General features: G+C 42.9%; 1 protein-coding gene across 3 annotated transcripts; it reads right to left on the reverse strand.

Moving 5' to 3' along the window:
- Positions 1-368: 368 nt before the first annotated feature.
- Positions 369-19,968, reverse strand: TAF5L (TATA-box binding protein associated factor 5 like). 3 transcript variants are annotated; one of them, XM_086877828.1, is made up of 5 exons: positions 19,750-19,968; positions 15,525-15,669; positions 10,884-10,988; positions 7,435-8,159; positions 369-2,371 (listed from the first exon to the last, which is right to left on the reverse strand). In XM_086877828.1, exons 2-5 carry the CDS (start codon positions 15,664-15,666, stop codon positions 1,574-1,576), a joined length of 1,770 nt encoding a protein of 589 aa, XP_086733954.1. In that variant the 5' UTR covers positions 15,667-15,669; positions 19,750-19,968; the 3' UTR covers positions 369-1,573. The 3 variants fall into 3 exon arrangements, with proteins under 3 accessions (XP_086733954.1, XP_086733953.1, XP_023779405.1); XM_086877827.1 differs by lacking the exon at positions 19,750-19,968 and adding an exon at positions 19,469-19,665; XM_023923637.2 differs by lacking the exon at positions 19,750-19,968 and adding an exon at positions 19,111-19,497.
- Between the last annotated feature and the right edge of the window lie 22 nt (positions 19,969-19,990).

Here is a 19,990-nt window from a genome sequence, read left to right on the forward strand (position 1 = left end):
CATTTAATACCCACAGCCTGTCTAGAAAACATTGCTTGGAAGAGGCATTTTGAAAGATCCAACCACAAAATAAAGGTCATGTAGTGCTACAGAATGAGGCCTTCTGGTGCACACTGTTAACCTCAGGGGGTACCTAGATCCTCCACATACACATCAGCTGACCTACAAAGCTGTACCAATATCCCACTCCATGGTGTGTCCCATCAGCTCCGTGGAAAGCAAATATGGTGACATCAAAACAGCACCAAGTGAATGAGACCAGCAGATTCAGCCTCTAAGTGGGGTCTGGCTCAAGAAGTGCAGGGGGAGCTGCTGCCCTCTTCTTCTCATACAAGTCAGAGCAAACTTCCCAGAAAGGGACCAAACAATTTTTATTTTTCTTTTTAAACTAAATGCTTTTAATAGAAAACAAAATACAAAATAACTCTTTCCAGAAAGCAGAAATATTTAATCTCTCCAAATGACAAACTAGAACGTGCTTTTTCTGCAGATCCTTGTAAATGCTGATGATTTATCTCACAAACTGTTCATGAAACTGGTATTGCAACATTTGAGAAAAATCCAACACTGGCAGAGCTGCCTCTGTGTACACACAATAATTTAGTAATACTATTTTATTTCCCATGTCATTTTGTGTGTTTCTCCTCATCCCCCTCTCCCTAGACTGCCAACTTCCATTTATGGAAATCTTTCTGTGAGGTGCAGTGGTGGGTTGCCATGCCCTGTTTCCATCAGGAGTCCCAACTTGGCTGTTTCCATTCTATGGTGCCCTCCCTCCAGACAAGGCAAGTTGTTCATTATCCTTAAAGCCACCGCTCTGTCCCCACTGTCCTCCCATCCTCAAAACACAGTGCAACCAGAGTCAGAAAATTTCCTAATTAATGGAACATAAATACACATAATCACAGCTAGTACCAGGAACCAAACCCAAACAACAATGCAGAGATGGGCCCCAACTGAGGTCAGATTTCCTTGCCCTTACTAAAAAAGAACAAAGGTATTTTCTCCTTCTTTAGTCAAAAATATTCCAGAAGTGCTATATGGAGCTGAAATATTTAGGACCACTATCACTGTAGAAAATACATGATGTTCTTTTAATAGAAGGGTCTTAAAAATGCTGGTCCTCTGCAATACCAGGAAAGCAAAAGCAAAACAAAACAAAAACCACTTGGCCAGTAGTTCTCCACACACTCAAGCCAAATTAACAGTAGGTAAGATGTGCCCATCAATCAATGAAGGATATTTAAGTGCATGTCACCAGTTTATCTGGTTGGCAGTTTCACTTGTCTGGGCCAGGCTTTCAGTTTCCCCAAGCTACTGGATTTACTCCCCCTTTTCCCATTCCTACAAGTACAAAAGTAGAATGTATATGTATTTTCATCAATCCTCCTTTTTTTCCTTATTCTGTTCAACAGCACAGGCATTTTTGTGACATCTTAAAGCATTTGCATCACTCTGAACATGCCTTTCAAGGGGGCAGAGGAAGAGAAGTGTTTCACAGTCAGTAATCTCAGCTTGCAATGGACTCCGGCATTCAAGACACCCACCCACTTCCCTAAGACAAAAAGCAAAATTAATGTTCCTGATTTTCTTGTGCAATTCCAGTCACTAGAAGAAGATTACAGGCCATGAACTGTACGCTCAGTACGTTATTCATCTGTCCGGTATATACACCAACCAGTTCACTGGAAGACCCATCCGCAGGGGCGTTGCAGTAAGTGTTCCGGATGTCCCAGACCCGAACCGAGTTGTCCATCGACGCCGAAGCAATTAAACTACTGTCGGGGCTAAAAGTAAGGCTGGTTATGTTGTCTGTGTGCCCCCTCAGTTCTTTGTAAAGAGTTCCTGATGCCAAGTCCCACAGCTTCAGCCGCTGGTCTTCACCTGCCGATGCCAGGTACTTGCCGTTGGGGGAAAAGGCGAGCGCCAGCACGGGGCCCCGGTGCCCGGTGAAAAGCCGCACCGAGTTGCCCTGCTGAGTGCTCCACAGGCGCACGGTTTTGTCCGTGGAGCCCGTCGCTAAGTAGTTGGAATTGGGGTGGAACTTGATGCAGTCCACGTCCGCCAAATGGCCCGCGTATATTCGCAGCGGGTACGTCCGATCAAACGACCAGAGCCTTGCAGTGCGATCGTGGGAACCGCTGGCAAAGTACAGGCTGCAGGGGCTGATATCCAAGTCCCAGACAGGATAGGCATGTCCTTGGTACAACACAGTGTTTGTAAAACTTCCGAGGTCCCAGTATCTGATGGACATGTCCTCAGAACAAGATAAGAGTCCTGAACTGTCTGAAAGGAACCTTGTGCTATACACAGGTCCACAATGTCCTCGCAGGATCTTCATTTCTGTGCCTGCATTGTCATCCTCTTCCTCCTGGTCATGAAGAAGAAAAAGAAACAAGGAAGGAAAGCATGTTTATCCATTCAACAAATTAAAATCCTCCCCAAGGAAACCAGGAGGGTGTTAATACAGAAGGAGTTAGATTATTTACTTTATTTACTTTAGATGTGGCACAGTTTGTGCAGCTCTGAGACACAAACATTGCTGGTGCATTTGCTCTAAGTGGATACTGAAAGAGATGGTGAGATAAGGCTTTCTACAAAGGCATTATCTTTCATTTTAGTAGCCTTAAGCTCAGTCCAGAAGGCATCTTAACTGGAGACTGCAGGCACAGGGGGAAAAAATATTTAATGACATTTTTCCTTTTGCTAAAAACATATGCATAGTTTCTATCCACTCTACTAAAACCATTTGGCTAAGATGTTGAAAACAGATCTTGGCATCTAGTCTTTTTGTGTGGTCATTGTTGGAAGTGAATCTCACAGTAGAGGGAAACAATCACAGATGTCTTAAACAAAAGGCAGGAGATGGAAAGACAAAGCATATTTGACAAGCTGTCTGCTTAGCATTCTTTCCTAATCCTGCATATGAACAGAAACCCATCAAGGCTCTAACATCTATTTGTCCCTGCAAGCTCCATCAGGATGCTTTCACATGCTCACCCTAAAAGAGCAGCCTTCAAGAATAGCAAAGATATGCAGCTTATTTAGGTCAATGTATCTATTTTGGTATATGAGAAGATGAACAATCACAAAAATGATGGCACTGGCAACCTTTCTATCCTCTCCAAATCAAGTACCAGGGCACACAGTCAACAAGTAAAGGCTTTTGTGTTTAAAGACTATTCAGTGAGCTGTGCTAAAAGAATCTCCCGATGGAAGGTAAGAGTCTCTAAAATCCTGCTCAGGTAGCACCTCTTGACACTCTAAGGTTACAGACTACACAGGGTTCAACAGATCTCAGAAGTCTCCTTAGCTTACAAGCTGGGATCTCACAGACTGTGCAAGATAACCCTTGCTTGGGGCGCACGTGCATAGTAGCTTGAGACTACCTTTCTCTGGGGCTGTCAGGCAGACACTTTTCCTCAGTACTGAATCAGTAACACTAATTCACAATCTCTGCACATCAAATTCAACACAACATCCTTTTGTTTGTGAGCAGCCCCTTTAACATTTATCATCTTAGACTGGCCCGTTTCCTGCAGAAGGGGCACTTCCTGCCCTGAGAGGAAACCCAATTCCCTAGGGCTGCTGGACTGTTGACAACCAGCAGAAGTCAGAGCAGCAGAAGTTGGGTGTGTTGTAAGCAGCTCTCTATCTCCCCCCACTCCTTACCTCAGGACCCACAGACAGTTTGGCTTCAGATTTAGCAAAAGCCTGGAAAGTGCTTCTCCTCCAGTGGTTTTAAATTTCAGGCTGGAGGTGAGCAAACTCTGACTTGGCTATCTCTTTGCCTTTCTCCATCTCAACAACATGCAACATAGTAGGCAGCAAGCCATATTTAGCAATGCTGCTTCTCTTCACAGTCAGTGCCCATGGGAGCTTTATGATGCGGCTGGAAGCCAACTTCATCTCTGCTATGGAGGTGAGGCAGAGAGAAACTGCAGGCTCTGGCATGCAATGCCTCATTCAAATTGCTTTTCTACCTCAGCTAGAGCATGGCTTACTGGAATCCACAGCATATCTAGGCTGTGTTACCACATTAAAGGAGAATGGCTGATACCTGCAACATTTTATACTATTTAATTATGACCATAAGATTCCTGACAAGTTACCAGAGGAAGCCCATTCAAGCTGCCTGTATTGTACTACTGCAGTAGTTTCTGCAAATTTTGCAAGTCCAGGTACTTAATTTTGTGCATTCAAATACAAGGCTACTTGGCTGTCTGCAAGCACCTCCTCTTCCCTCCTTGTATTACAGTACCAGGAGATTTGACAACACCTTCTGCAGTGTTGAAACTCACACTTCTATATGGTCACAGGTAGCAAATCTTATCTTGTTTGACACACACTTAGCACAACTGCACACTCCTGTCACAGCTCACTGAAAACAGTACATCCATAATGCTTCTGAGTCACCACATTTTTCAGTTTCCTCCCTTTCCAAGTCACTCTGCTGACCAGATTAGCAAGGCAGCTGCAAGTGCAGCCACCAAGCCTCAAAAAGCAACAATGATAGCCTCAAAGAAAAACAAACCATAATCTCACATTCCTCCCTTTCTTTTTTTCTAACCAGTAACAGGTTTGCCTGGGTGTCATCATCTCTCTCATCCTGCAGTGCTCTTAAGATGTCAAAAGGGAAGATCTCTTATCTGCCTATAGCAGAGATGTCCTAGTAGGGAAGATGAGGAAGGATGGCTATCTTTGCAGAATGTTTTTTATTGCTCCTTCCAGAATTCCCTCCCATGTGCCATCAAACAAGGTATCAGCATCATCCCCACTCGTTACCACTTGAAGGACCACTGCCACTTAAAATCAGAACCTTAGAAGCAGAGCTAAATAGGGCCAACTCTTAGTCTTCACAGGATTTAAAGGCTGGCACTATTGATTTTTGCAATTTGTTGCATAAATCAGCATTTTCTGATGTTGATTTAAGGAGTACCAGCAATGAGCATGGTAAAATCGCAAAGAGACAAGACAATACATCCATTTGTGCAGCTACAAAACTCCATTTTTATACTGGACCCAAAGTAAGAGAGACTATAAAGTGGCATTTGTGAGATGCTACTATAAAGAAAACAAAATTACTGTATCCCAAAAGAATAAGCCTCTCTTATTTGCAAGAAGCAAGACTACTCTAGTGAAGTACACTGCAGCACCACACTGAGCAAAATTTAGTAAAACTACATCTAGAAGATGATTTTGACCTTAGTGACACAAAGGCTTCACATGGACTAGGAAAAGATGTTGTTCTAACATGTTTGCTAAGTTTCATCTTCATTTCTATAAATATATACAACCCTTCACAACAAGAATTAATAAACCAAACAGAGTAGCTTTAGTGCCACCCTTAAGAACATCCACTGAAACTAGCATGATTTTAGACCCCTATGACTTCATAAAAGGAGGGATCTGTTTCTTTGCAGAAAATAAAAAAAAGGCTGAAGTCTACTTATTTAATGCATTACTATTTAAATACATTATCCAAAGCTAATTATACAATGCAAAAATCAACCAAACCAAATTTTAACATCCTCACAAGTTATTCTACGGAACTCACAGAAATAATGTCAAAGCACATTCAGAATTTTTGTTCTTTGCCAAAGATTCTATCAGCTTTATTCCTGTGAATTGCTACTGATCAGACTGCAGTGACAATCTGAAATACAGCTCCCTCCTCACACTGAGCTGTAGCCCAGTCAAGGTAGTCTGGTTTGGTCTTGGTATCTTTGGCTTCCTCTCCCATGGCATCAAAGCAAGTGCTGGCCTGTTCCCACCTGCAACACTGGCTGCCTGTGTACTTTCACTTAGGGCTCCCAGATAACTGAATTTTAGTCAAGGGGCTTTCATTTGCATTTGGTAACCAAGTTTGTGTTCAGGCTGGTATTGGTATGCTCCCTCATCTCTGAACTCCTGCTCAGGTCACTGTTTGTTTTGTCAGTGGTGGAAATTATTAAGGGCAATAATGGCTTTGATCTGTGCTGATTTTTGACCAATTTTTGGCTTTAGACCTGTGCACAAAAACTGCAGAGTACACAAAACATCAGATAGCCACCAAAAGCCACTTGCATTCAGGATTCCAAGGCTGTCCTAATACATGTACAATACACAAGCCTATGACTACATGCCAAAGAAAGCTAATACACACACTCCTGGTAATCTGGCAATATCTCACTTTTCTGCAGTTCAGAGCCAAAGAAGGTGACCTGCTGATTTACCAGACAAATTCTCCTCTGTTGCAGGTTGCTGACATTTGGCTTCCATGATGGGCAGTACACAATCACATGCCCTATGAACTCTTGCAGTTCCATAGCTCTATTTTGGGCTAGTCTGACCCACTTACCTGCTCACTCTGCAAAAAGGGTTAACCTGGGAAGCAGTGAACATGCTGCTGTGCTGTCTCACCTTGATGCCTGACTCTTTTCTCAAGCTGTTTAACAAAGCAATCCCTAATCACAGATCCCTGAATACACCAAACTCTCGGCACTCTTCCAAATTAAATAGAACCTTGCTACTAAGTATTTTTTAGAAGAAAAAACAGTGGAAAAAAGGGTGTCTCTCCTGCTAAACACCCAAAGCAAGAACAAATGAGGTTTTGGCGTTTTTTTTAAGGAGAACAGTGATTAAACAACAGAAGAGTCACAATTTCAATCTCTAAGCAGATATAAGTTGCTACTTGTGCAGTTGTGTGGAGAGGGGAGGAAGGGTGTGACTAGAATGAAAGAAAAAAAAAAGGTCAAGTAGAAGATGACATCTAGCATTGCATGTACACACATGAAGGTACACACATCTCTATCCTTGTCTCCAGCATTCTGGAATAGGAAGCCTCTGAAGTTTCTACACTTCAGATTCCTTAATAGAGACATTTTGCATAATTTTTCTGTAACTCTTGACCTCTGGTAAATGAAGGTAATACCTGAAATACAGTTTTGCACATAGGCATCTGATCAGACATCTTTAGCTCTTTCTTTACTTTGTCTATAATTTACTCTTCCTGGGTCTCTCACCTTCTCTCAACCCTGCTGCCTGGCTGCTCTGAGCTACTTTCCTTCTAGTTTTCATCTGGCACTGTGTTTTCATTGCCTGTATCACCTTGTTTCATTTTCCCTTCCCAAAGAAGGCTTTGTGCTCCTCAAGGAAGGGAGCCTACTCTAGTCACCTGTCCTTTCTGGGTTGCCTATCTACTGTCATCTGTTCAAGGACAGCTGGAGGAGGGGGATCAGCACCTAGGACTTATAAACTATGACCTAAGCACAGACTGACTGCACCTCAGTTTAGCATTTACAACCACTGTAGGGAAGAACAAGGCTGAGAGCAGCTTATAAAATCTGTGTATCAAGGCAGACAAGTTGTCTGTTGATCCCTAAGACTTTACTAGATACTCCACAATCCACATCCAAAACAGGTCAGCAGAAGGGGAACAAAGGGTATCCAGACCTCCTCATCCAGGATGTCACAAGCCAAACGGATGCGGGACACATCAACAAGGTGGGGCTCAGACTTCAACTTCCTGGAGCGCAGGCTCCAAAGCTTCACGCATGAATTATCGAACCCAGCAGCGAGCAGCTTGCTATTTGGTGAAATCTCTGCAGTGTTCAGCAACTGCTCCGTGTTATAGAAGGCATAGAAGCAGATGGTGGTTAAGGAAGGGGGCCCGTCCTTGACACGTTTAATGCTGTCCTGCAGTAAATCCAGCGCTGCCTCATTCTGCAGAATGGAAGCTGGCACGTCGCTGGGTTCCAGGCCGTTGCTCTCGTTGCGTGAGGAGCTCCCACCAGCATAGAGCTGGTAGTCAGTCCTCTTGGCAGGCTGCACATCCAGGTGAATGTGCAAGGTCAGGACTTTGCACAGGGCGTTGTTGTTGTCACTTTGGAGGTAGCGAAGAAGGTAGTTGTAGCTGTCCTCTTGAAGGCGGATGACGTATTTGTTATCCAGAAAAGCCCGGAGCTTCAAGTTGGACAGGATATCTTGAATAGTCATGGTAGTCTGCAACTGTTCAATGATATCCTTCTGGCTGGCATTCTGCAAGAACATGCCATGGAAGCGGCTGTAAAAACTGTCCACTGTGCTTTTTAGGCCATTCTGGACCATGTTCAGATGGAGGTAGACGAAGAGGGGATATAGAAGAGGCATCACTTCATGGCTGTGCTGAGAATCTGAATCTGTATGAAAAAACAACAACAAACTTTGAATGACTTCTCAAACTTCTTAATGGGAATGAAACAGAGCAAGGATGACTACTGAAAAAGCCTTTACGGTGACATCAGAGAGCAAGCAAAAAAGGACATTTGCTGGCACATCTAAGTGAACCTCTTCTGTCACCTAAAGGAGGTACAATAGAGATTGCCATGTCGGTGAGGTACCTTGTCAGAACAAAATGCAAAGATTTCACAACCCTTTTCAGGTGTGAGACAGCTAATAATATACCACCTCATAAAATACATGATAGTTGAATTTTCCCCATTTATTTAGAAAGAAATAGTATGCCCTTTGTACCCTTTGTTTATTGTGATAAACTAACTTTAAAATGCATAAATTATATTTAAAAGCGTATTTTAAGTGTTTAAGCAAAAATTATTTACCTAGCTTGTCTGGCCTGAGCTTTGGTGTCTTTTCTTTCAGTAAAATGTGAGTGTGGTGCTTTGGATGGAACTGATTTGTCTTCAGGGGAAAGGAAGCTACAGTTTCCAAAATGTACTGCAATATGCTGTGCTCTTGTTTTATTTCTGTGCCTGCTCATGTACATGCTTTTCTCTCTCTGCCAAGGCAAATCCCAGCAGTAATTCCTAGTACACAGTGTAACAAACCCCGATTAGGCTGTGCTGTACCTTGCCGAGGCTGATCTGCGCAACAGCTCCACCCCTCCTTCCCCAGCTTCTCTGGGGCTGTTTGCCAGCTGCAGGGAGCTGTGAGGAGTGGAGCCCTGCCGAACACCATAGCAACAAACAGGGCCACAAAGAGTTACTACCACAGGACCAAATGGTCCAAATTACTGGAAAACAAATAGGCACTGCTGATCCTCAAACATTTGCTGATCCTCAAAATGCAAACGGCATTGCTGCTTTTCAACCATGCTCTTCCTTCCTGCCACTTACCAATGGATATTATCTTCTCTCACTTTCCATTAGGTTATTTCTCCTTTGCGCTGAGCACTCTTTCTCTAGTCCACACTGTGCCTCTCTCTCAATTCTACAAGAGTGACTACAGAGTATGTGTGGTGTGCAGTGTATACATACATATTTGCATATTTGAGCATCACTCTCCTTCCTGTCCCACTGAAACTGGGCCAAATCCAGTGAAAACAACGTAAATGCATACAGTAAAAGCTCTAAGCAGTCAGCAGGTCTCTATTTCCTCCAGGTGCACTAGTCCAAAAATGAAACAAGAGGAAGGACCTTACTTTGCAGTAGGGGAAAAAGGGAAGAGAGAGAAGTTGGCAGAAACAGGAACAAAAAAAATGTTTGCTAGGAACATATGAAGAGGTTACAGGAGCTGGGTCTGTCTAGCCTGAAGAATAAGGGGGTATTCAACTGCTTGCCATCAGTATCTAGTGGGACATTATACAGGAAAAGGAGCCAGCCTCTTCTCAGAGGTGCTCAGTGGAAGGACAACAGGCAAGCTGCTACAAGGGAGATTCTCACTGAACCACAGCAGGGCCCCACAGATGCACAGCAATCTCCAGAGTGTTTGATTTTCTAAACCTGACTGGAAAAGGCCCTGAACAACCTGACCAAACACCCATCTTGCCCTGCTTTGAGCAGGTGGTTGAACTAGAGACTAGTTAGTTAAGTTACTCCATGTCACTAATCCTCTGCCCACTCCTCAGTGGGGCAGGTGTCACAGAAATGGGAAGTGTCTTGCTGTGCCTTGCTTGTGGCTGGTTGGCAAGCTACTCCCTTCAACAGAAGTAGTTATGTGTGTAAGATATCAAACTAGAACAAGAGGGACAAAAAAGATGGAAGTGGTCAACCTGAACACCAAAACCTAGCACTTCATCAAGCATTAAGCAAGCACTTCACCAAGCACTGAACAGAGTTATTGTACTTCTGAAAATCTATTAAACCATAAGGATTTACTTCAAATACTAAAGTGCAAAGGTATTGAACTGCTTTAAGGTGGCAAGGCCCCAAGAATTCATTATTTTCTGCCTTTGCCTTCCTGCTCCCTTCCCTTCCAAAACTATCAGAAATAATAATCCCGATGTTATGCACACTGGGATCAAATCCCTACACTGGACCAATGCTGTCTGTGACAACTTCACTTTCCTTGGTACTATTCTTCAAAAATTTTATCTGCTTTCTTCTTCCCATGTTGGGGACTTATGATAGAAATAAAGACATTCCCAAGAGTACATTTCAAAATAAATTATCAAATAATTATTAAAAAAAAAATCATGATTTGTCTTCTGCAGTGTTACAGAGTAAGATTTTTTTTACTTTGCTGTATTGCTCCAGTCTCAAAGCCAGTACAACTAAATTTACGAGAACAGATTCTCCTTTAAAAATCCAGACCATCATAAAAACAAGCCAGTTATGGATAAAATTAAAAACCTTAAACTAGAAGACAAGAGAGAACTACAGTCATTTCTCAGTTACCTGCCTTTCACATAAAACACTAATTTTCCTTCCTGTCCTGAGTAAATATGGCATTGTCTACAAAGAGCAAATGCTTGAAAAAGAAAGTGCAAAGAGCCAGCCATCTACAAAACTCAAAGCTATTCAGCACACAGAAAATAACCAAAGAAAAATTAAATATTTCTATTTTAACTGAAATCTCAAAACTAGAAATCAAAACCTTGTTAGAGACATGATTTTCAATGTTATTATATTGCCCTTTACTCATTGAAATGACAAAAAAAGTCAGCTACTTTCTTCTTCCTGATTTACCTGTCAGAAAATTGCGTAATCGTCCAAACTGTACTTCATATTGCTGTGGCTCTGCCAGGCAGGGAGCTGCAGACACGACGTTGGCACAACCAGACTCAGATTGGACTGTGAAATAAAAGAAGCAAAAATTACATGAGGATTTAAGGATTTTTACATGTGTGCCTGAAAACAAAGCTTCTCGTAAAATCCAAGGTATGCAGCCATTCAGAGGACATTTCATCTTTCAAACTGTCCAGGTATGACAAAATACATAGCCCAAAGCATCTAAACATGGATTAACCACCTAGACAGATCACAAATGAGAAAATACACTGAAAGCCAAAACCCACCCAAAAAATCTCAGCAACTCCTCTGCTCCATATTCAGAGTAACAACCATCAGAGACCCTTTAGAAGTTTTACAACTATGGTGTTATAAGTTTACACTCAGTAACCATGACAAAAGCAACATACCACTTTTTCCAAAATACAGTTTCTTTTTCAGTGAGGCCCACCAACCATCATGAACAGGTCTAAAGTGTACTACTTCAGATCCTCAAATTTCTCATCACAGTCATTATAATTTACAACAAATTATAATCATTATCATTTATTAAGTCTCACAGAGGTGGTGGAGAAAACATTGAATCTGTAAGCAAATACTTAGTAATTTTTAACCAAACCCTGAGGAGGATTTTAGGTTAAGGGGCAGCTGGTAACTGACCACAAACCCAGTTGTTACAGTCTTCTCAGACTCTGGAAAAAGTGGTTCTGGACTATTTAGAAAGGGAATTGGCTGCTCCTTCTCTGGCACCAAACCTTTGCTGTTCTGAAAATGGCCTGGAATCTGTAGAGGACTTTATGCAAGTTTACAGACATGCATAAAGAAACACCAAACACATGCAAATACCAGTGATTAGAAACCCAAGTTCTGCTGTTCTAAACAGAGCACAAGAAAGAAAGAAAGGAGTTTCACTATTTTCCTTTCGGGCTTTTTTTTTTTTTTTTTTTTTTTTTTTCCAAATCATAACTCTCATCCCTTCCAAACCTCCTGTTTTTATTACTTTCATGTCAATTTATTTTGGTCTCCCTTGCCCTGCACCACTTCCCATCCTCTGCCTTTCTACTCCTGATTGACTGGGGGGCTTTTTGTTCCAGCATTTGGCTCATGCACAGAGGCACAAGTTTGACAGCCCTGGAAGTCTATAAACAACATTATCAAATGTTCACACACTAAACAGAGATAGGCCTGCCTCCAGCTGATCTCAATGCCTCTAATTAGAAAAAGATCAGCACATGGTACACAGGCAGCCTGTCACTATTCTTCTCCCACTGCTCTTGCTCTTTCACTCTGGTAAGACACAGGTTTACCATCCTTCAGCTTATGTAAAAACAGGAGGTATGTTTGGCAAGCTGAATTCAGGTTTTGAAACAGAGAGATGGGCTGAGCTCATCATCCTCTCTTGGGGAAAAAAAGCCAAAACAACAAAACCAGGTTCCAGCACTAATATGATATCATCTCTTAAATCAGTTTAGATATAAACAAATGTAACTTGCTGAAAGACACAGCTACACTGAGCTTTCTACAGCCTGGCTGTTTCAGAAACTGAAATATGGTAAGAACTAAAGGCTCACATTCTGGTACTACTCAACAGCTAAAGGAAAAAGCTCTGCTATTTGGATGTGTAAAAAATGGAACATTATCAGTATTCAGTATGAGAAAGTAATCTGCACATATGCACATGTAGTAACTCAAGAATACTTAGTGATAGTTTCCAACGTCACCCATACAACCCTTTGTAAAAGCAAGGAAATAGAGAAATATGACAGCCTGTCTCTTATGCTATTACAGGATTACATGCAACAGTCAACTATTCACAGAGATCTGGCGGCCTCATTTCTGCAGGAATGGGAATGGCCAACCACCTTGCTCATGCTATTCAAGAACAACTTACTGGCCTAGACTTTATGAGATATCTTCTCCACATCATAACTTTCTCTGCATAAGCAACTTAATTCCAAAATTAAGGTGTACTTCATGCTTCACTAAGTGGTATCATCTTTGTCTACCTGTCCTGAAACAGTCTGACTGGGCAACCATTATGGTCTGTTCTTTCAGTAATGATGCTAGAGCTCATTCCCATCCAGCAAATGGTAAATGAACCCTTACATACCAGACAGTTCTAACAGATTCTAGTTCTTTGCCTTCCCAAAACTTTAAGCCAATGAGATCTGCAAAAAGGATGAAAAAGTGAACTGATTCCAAAACGAGTAAAATTCCATGCACATTTTCCACCTGGTAGAAATAAAACACTGGCTGTATCTATCTTTCTCATACATTAATAAATCCACCACAGTTTCTTCTCCACCTTTCCCAGTGCTCCTAAGAACATCTACTGGAAATATCTGCTCCTTCATATCCAATAAGTGTAGCCAGCTAGGAAATTCAAAGGAACTCACTCCTGACTCAGGGATATGGACAGTACCCTCCTGGTCTCGTGAGTTGGCTACCAGCTAACAAACATGAGGCTACTGTAAATGTTGTGTAACAGCAACTGATTCCTATTTTAGGCGAGTGTGATGATGTATAACTGTACATTATTTCAGCTGGTCATATATGCTAACAGTGCTATGGGCAGTATTAGAAGAACCTGTTCCTTGGTCACTCACTCTGTCCTCAGACATTGTTCTTGTTTTCTAGAGAAATAGGGGATAATCACAAGGAAGCTCTGTGCTGTATTTTCCTGCAGATATAATTGGACAGAATCCTAGGTAATCTCATCTGGGCTCCCTCTTCCACAGAAAAGGTTGGACTAAATCATCTTCCCATGTCCTGTCCAAGTCTCCCATTCACAAAGGCTAGTTAATTTAAAAGTCAAACAAAAGAGCTGAACATGAAAGACAAGGTGAGCTCTACTAAGGAAAAAGCAAAAACATCTTCAGAAAAACACATTTGATCACTTTCCCCAAAATAAAGCACTGCAGGCTGTACAATCTGCTCAGTTTTTACTCAGTTCACAAAACTAAGATGACTGCAGCAGAAAGTATTTTCAGCATCTGCTGTCAGATTAAGTAAAATGCTCCGGTTTACTTTTCTAACAGTCATTGATGGAACTGCAGCATGCTCACTGACAGCTCACTGCAAGCACGTTTGACAAGCAGTAGTAAGCAGCTGAACACATGAGAGCAGCCCATTTTCAGTTCTAATGAAAACTGATGACTAAATTCTCAACCACCATCCACAAAACCCATCCAGTGGCAAGAGTATAAAGACTAATATGAAATTTAGCAGTAACATTTGGTGGAAGATCAGTAAAAAAAGACAAAAACCAAACACACACTTGTTCACACTCTTTATTGATTTTTTTTTTTTTTTCCTGCATGAGGCCACATGCTCGTGCAAGGGCTTGTAATCCACTTCATCTCCACTACTTCACACACTTCTGGGTCCTCCTCATACGGTTGGTATCACATTCTGAGCATGTTTTAATACTGACCTTTCTATTCACTTCTCACATAAAATCTCCCACTGAAAAACAATTCAGCAATTTACTTGGTTTCATTCTTTCCCTATCTTCCCCAGTACTTTTTCAGGGATTGCAATAAACTTCTGATAAAAAAACCAAAAAAGGAAATGATAAGTACTAAGATGTTAAGTTGCCTCTAATAATGAAATATTGTCCAATTTCCTCCAGGCCACTGAAGGAATCCTCCTGGACATTCACCTACAGGTCACTCATCTTTGGATGGTTAACTATGGTGAAATACTCTAAAGGTAGAAAATCTGTTCCTACACCCAGTCTTACTTAGTCACAAACACAGTTATCTATTTTTCAAATCAAGTCGTATTACAAGTAACTCCACCACTCCCCTTTGTCTGAGATACTGTCATAATCTAAGTTTTCTGACAGAAAAGTTTCTCCTTGTTTTTTTTACCCAAAATGTTAGCCCAGTATTTTCTATTACTTTTGGAAGTAATTTTAATCTCTATAACATCCTCATAACTTTCATCCTTCCAATACTTCTATGTGCTCAAGCAGCAGAGTTTGTAAAAAAAAAAAAAATAATTACAGTGAAAACTGTCACAGACACAATTTGGAAGGGAAGCAGTGTGGCAGGATTCAGAAGTCTTAAGGAAAGAGAAGAAAGTTTATCTCCCTGCATGCCTTGTCTCATCAACTGAAGGTTTGGGATTTTTCCCCAAATGACAGAGAAGACTTCTCAAGACTATAAAGCTGACTATGCCCAGAAAAAGACACAGCCTTATCACTGTAATTTCACATGATATAACTCTGCTGGCATACAAAGGTAGAACAGAATTTCCTGCTTCACTTCCTTTCTCATAGGTTCTTCTCCACCCCTTCATTCCAAAGCACCACTACTCACCAGACTTCATGTTATCTGGGATAAAACATTATGTATTTTCCACTACCCTCACATGGTATTTCAGCCTGATGTTTCACTGACTATGAATGTCACCTCGTTACACTTCCACCCACACTTTCATTCTTCAAAAGTTCATAATTCACACCAACTTAACAGTGAGAAATTTCTGAATTTCAAAAGAAGAAATGTCCATATGTGCAGACAAATTCATATAGCTTCCAGCACACATGCTCACAACTCTGCCAAGAGGTAGTCATGGAAAATACGATAGGATTACCTGTGAGATTAGCTGCCATCTCTTCAGCAGTCTGACACAGCCTCAGCCCTTGTTTTAGGGGACCTTCCGAGTCCACATACTGACGGCGCTTGAGGTAGCAGGACACTGCCATCTGAATCTGTTCTGTGCGTATGCGTTTCATGACCTCAAAAGAAAAGAAAGATGTGATGAGACTCTTACAGGCTAAGCTGAGATCAACTTAGACTGTAGCTGCATTAATACTGACAGAAAACAAACATCTCTGTTTTTTCGTTGCTGAAGTATGAAACAGAACCTTCGGGGATTTGCCTCTCAGTACTATGGCCTAAATAGACAATTTGTAGACCCCTGAAGATATTTTTTGCTGCCTAATTCTACTAATTTCACAGAGGAATCAAAAATAGTTTCGAGGATTCTGGATTAAAACAGCAATGGTGAACTGACACATTTTTGTTAAAAACAGCTCATAAAAAGGGAATGTCTCTCCTCGTTGAGTTTTGATAGCAGCAGTTTGAGTAATCTTCAGTCATTTTCTGGTTCCTCTGCTTGACCAACCAACAGAAAAAAAAACCCCAAAACTCCAGAAGATCTAGTGGAATGGGAAATTAACATATAAAGATGGAAATTTTGGAAACATAATGTTTTATATAGCAAATCTGTTTGGGGAGTCCAAGAAGCAATAGCTTATTGGCTGAACTTAAAGGTTAGAGCCAGACTTCTGGCACTTCCCTCAGACAGGTCCCCAGAAAAAAAGGAGGGAAATTAAAAGCAGAGCCTTCCTTCTGTGTTTCTTACCTGCCTTGACCTATCCAGGCTTTCCTCCTACAAAACTTTGAAACAAAAAGAATCCTTTGAAGGTTTTTTTTAATATACATTTAGGAAGCCATTCTCACAATCACCACTTGGAAGTACCTCAAAATCAAAATCAGCCCAATGCTAGCTTTTAGCCCCTGGCTTGTAAAAAAGGAACCTCAGTAAGATGAATGCAACAGCTCCCTTGCTATTTGGGTAGTCGCTGACTGCACCAATCCTTCACAACAGCCGTTGACTTTACACAAAACTTTAGGTAACCTAAAAGGCTTTAAATAAAGCAGAACCGAGCCACAGGGGGGGTTTTCCTATTACAACACCAGGTAAAGCCTGCCTGGAGACAGTTCCAACACCTTACAGCCCCACTACCAATGACATGAATGTTCCCTGAGCGCTAATGCTTCCTGGTTTGAGCAGCTAAATCCGATGAAACACAACTTCTCTTAGAGAGACAAGGATGCCCTGCCTCCCTTTGTAAGAACCATTATTTCTACCAACAGGGCAGCTTTTAAAATATTATTACAAATGAGATTTTTCTAATATCCACGCACACTTTAGTGCTTATTCCACTTGTTAGAACAATAACTCTTCTGCAAAGTTACGTATAAGTGGATGAGGATGCAAGGTTTCTGCAATAGTTCACTTTTAACAGGTATATGGAATTGCAAACCCACATGACTGGGTGAAAAGTTGAAAAAGATTCCCATTTGTTCCCACAGGTTAAGTAACTGTTGAGGGTGGGGAAGGGCTATCAATAGGTGGGAGTTTTCACAGCATTTCCAGATAGACCCATTAAAATAAAAAGTTTTCAACACTCTTTTTCACTCCAAAAGCAAACTTCCTTTTCATCTTCCCTGCAATTAAAGCAGTTATATCTAAGTGTAATACTTCTGCTGCACAAAACTGTAGGAGACAGAACTCTTATGAAGACCACAAAGTGGACACAAGGATGGACCAGCAACTTAACACCCACCTAAAAAACACCCTTAACTAAGCTTCAGTGTACTGTTACCATTCTGCATTTCAGCCAGCAGCATGGACTCACGTGCAAGTGATTTGGCCAGGTCCACACCGAGGCATTTATGCAATAAACTGAGGCATTTATGCAATCTGTACAGTTTCTTGCTCCCCTATGTAGTCCCCACTGCAGTCACAAGTAGGAGATGTTACCAGCAGTATCTCAAGATTATTTTCTCCCCTGCTCCTAGGTGACACAACAGGAACTACCTTAAGGAAATGCATCTTCACCAAGAAGTACCTGTGGTCATCAGACACGCTATCACCCATACACTAATTTCAGCTTTTTGCTTCTTCCTTCAATTTGCCTTTATACTTCACACTTACCATTACAAAGAACAATGTCACTGAGGCAGGAAAAGCATTCATGAAAAGTGCAAGAGCAAATCCAACACTCCTACAAACATTCTTTATTGAGCCTTTTATCAAAATTAGAGTGTATCATAAAATAAACATAAGGATGGCCTACCAAAATGCCTTCAGCCTCGTTCAAGCTACGCCAATTCACAACAGGTCAATGATGCAGAATTCAAAGGCATAAAAGGACAAGCCTGCCGTTTTTAAGTTTCAATCGATTTTAAGACTCTAGCTCTCAAAACTGAAGATAATCTCTGAAATATGTATAAAACTGAAAGCCTACAGAGTTCTGTGTCCACGAGATGCATAAAGCTTGAAACAATTGTTCAGAAGTCCCAGCTGTCTCATTCTCCTCAAATAGCCAAAGAGAAAAATAAATACTAATGCCGTTAACTAGTTTTACTGATAAGCAAAAGAGATAAGGAAAGAGAGAGGAAAGATCACATTGTGAGAATGCAGAGCTACAATGCAGCATCTTCTGCAGCCTTCCAAACTGGAGCATTGAAAAAAGGTTAAGGTAATTTTTTTTGAGGAATCAAAACCACTGAAAAAAAACAGAGCAGAGGCTAATAACACAAAACACACTGCAAATTCCTCCTTCCTGGAAAAGCTGGAAATTAATTGTGAACTAAGCACTGGGCCACGGAAATTATTTTCCCGTCTATGCTACGTTTCAGGTGCAGGTTTAGGCAGATTCCACAGCATTGAAATAATCCCAGTACAGACATACTAAAAAGAGCTTAAAAACTAGAACTGGAAACACTGCTTTTAAATACTCTGTATTCCTGTCCTGACACTGGGACAGAAATCTCTTTCTTCCAACAGACTGAAGAAAGACCTGTGAGCTTTAGGGAGCTAATTTAAAAAAGAGCCAACCCCAAGCACATAAAAGCATAAAACAAAAGCATCTTTTGAATATTCTCTAGTAAGAACCCTGTTGTGGACAGCAAAAAAATAATCGTTTATCCTTTATCACCACAGATGAAATCTGGGGCCTACCAGCAATAACAGGTCTCAGTTTTTAATTTTGTGACATTAGGATAATCTGAAATTTACAAAATTTCAGAATAAACGAGATAAGGATAGACTGATATGAAGATAACCACGAACTCAGAGCCAAGGGATGTCGCACATGCAGCAGCTGCAATTCACAAAAACAGGCAAGTAAACATGACAAGTTGACTTGAAAAGCATGGTGGTGGTGCAAAATAGGATAGCAGGAACTACGGAGAAGGCTTTTGCCTGAGCAGTGGCATTCATGTGAAGAGGCAGAGAGGGAACAGCTGTGATTTTAAAAGAGCATGAATCCATTTGCATTTGGACCGAGATCTGGCTCACCATCCACGAATGACGCTTTGCCAATTCCACACTGCCTCCCCCCGACCCCCCCGCCGCCTTAAGGCGGTGCCAAGCAGTGCTTCACCTATGTCCTCTGCGGGACACGCTTTCCTCCAGCCCACTTCACACCACCTCGGCTCCAGCTCCGCCACCCCTGGGCCCCTCACGGGCCGAGCGGAGCGGCGGGACCAGGCACTGCTCGCTTTTGGGCCCTGCCGGGGGACACCGGGGCCGGGAGCCCTGCGGGGCCCCTCGCCCGTCCTGGGGCTGCTCCGCGGGCCGAAGGGCGCTCGCTGAAGGGACGCCAAAGTTAGAGCCTTCTCCTGGCAATATTTTAAAAAATAAAAAACAGAAAAAGAAAAAAAAAAAAAGGAAAAGGAGGAAAAAAAAAGAAAAGGGAAGAGAGATGGCGCGATAAGAAGACGCTCATTAAGCCCACGCACTTTCCAAGGGAAAGGAGGGTATCACGAGCAGAGGCCTCGCCGCGACCTCCGGGCGCAGGGCACGCGCCCGGCCCCGTCCGCAGCCGGGGCTGCCCCAGGGCCGCGCCCGAGCCCGAGGTGCCCCCGCCGGCCTCCCGGGAGCCGCCGGCCGGGCCGGGCCTGCGGGCCTCCGCCACGAGGCGGCCCGCGGGACGCCCGGGCCCCGCTCCCGCCGCCGGCCCCGTCCCCCGCGCCCCCCCGCTAGAGCCCCGGGCCGCGGCCCCGGGCCGGTCCCCACTCACTGAGCATCGCAGGCGGCGGGAGGCGGCGGGAGGCAGGCGGGGGCCGGCGCGGCCGGGGGGCGCTGTCACTGCGCCCAGCGGCACCGGGCGCTGCCGGCGGACTCGCCGCCGCTGCCGCCTCCCCTGCGGGCCGGTGCCGGTGGCGCGGCCGGTGCTGCCCGGGGCCCGGCGGGCTGCGGCGGCCGCTCCATGGCCCGGCTGACACACGCCGGGGCGGGCGGGAGCGGGGCCGGGGCCGCGC

This window comes from Cyanistes caeruleus, chromosome 2 (genome assembly GCF_971803275.1).
Source record: "Cyanistes caeruleus chromosome 2, bCyaCae1.hap1.1, whole genome shotgun sequence".
NCBI lineage: Eukaryota > Metazoa > Chordata > Aves > Passeriformes > Paridae > Cyanistes > Cyanistes caeruleus.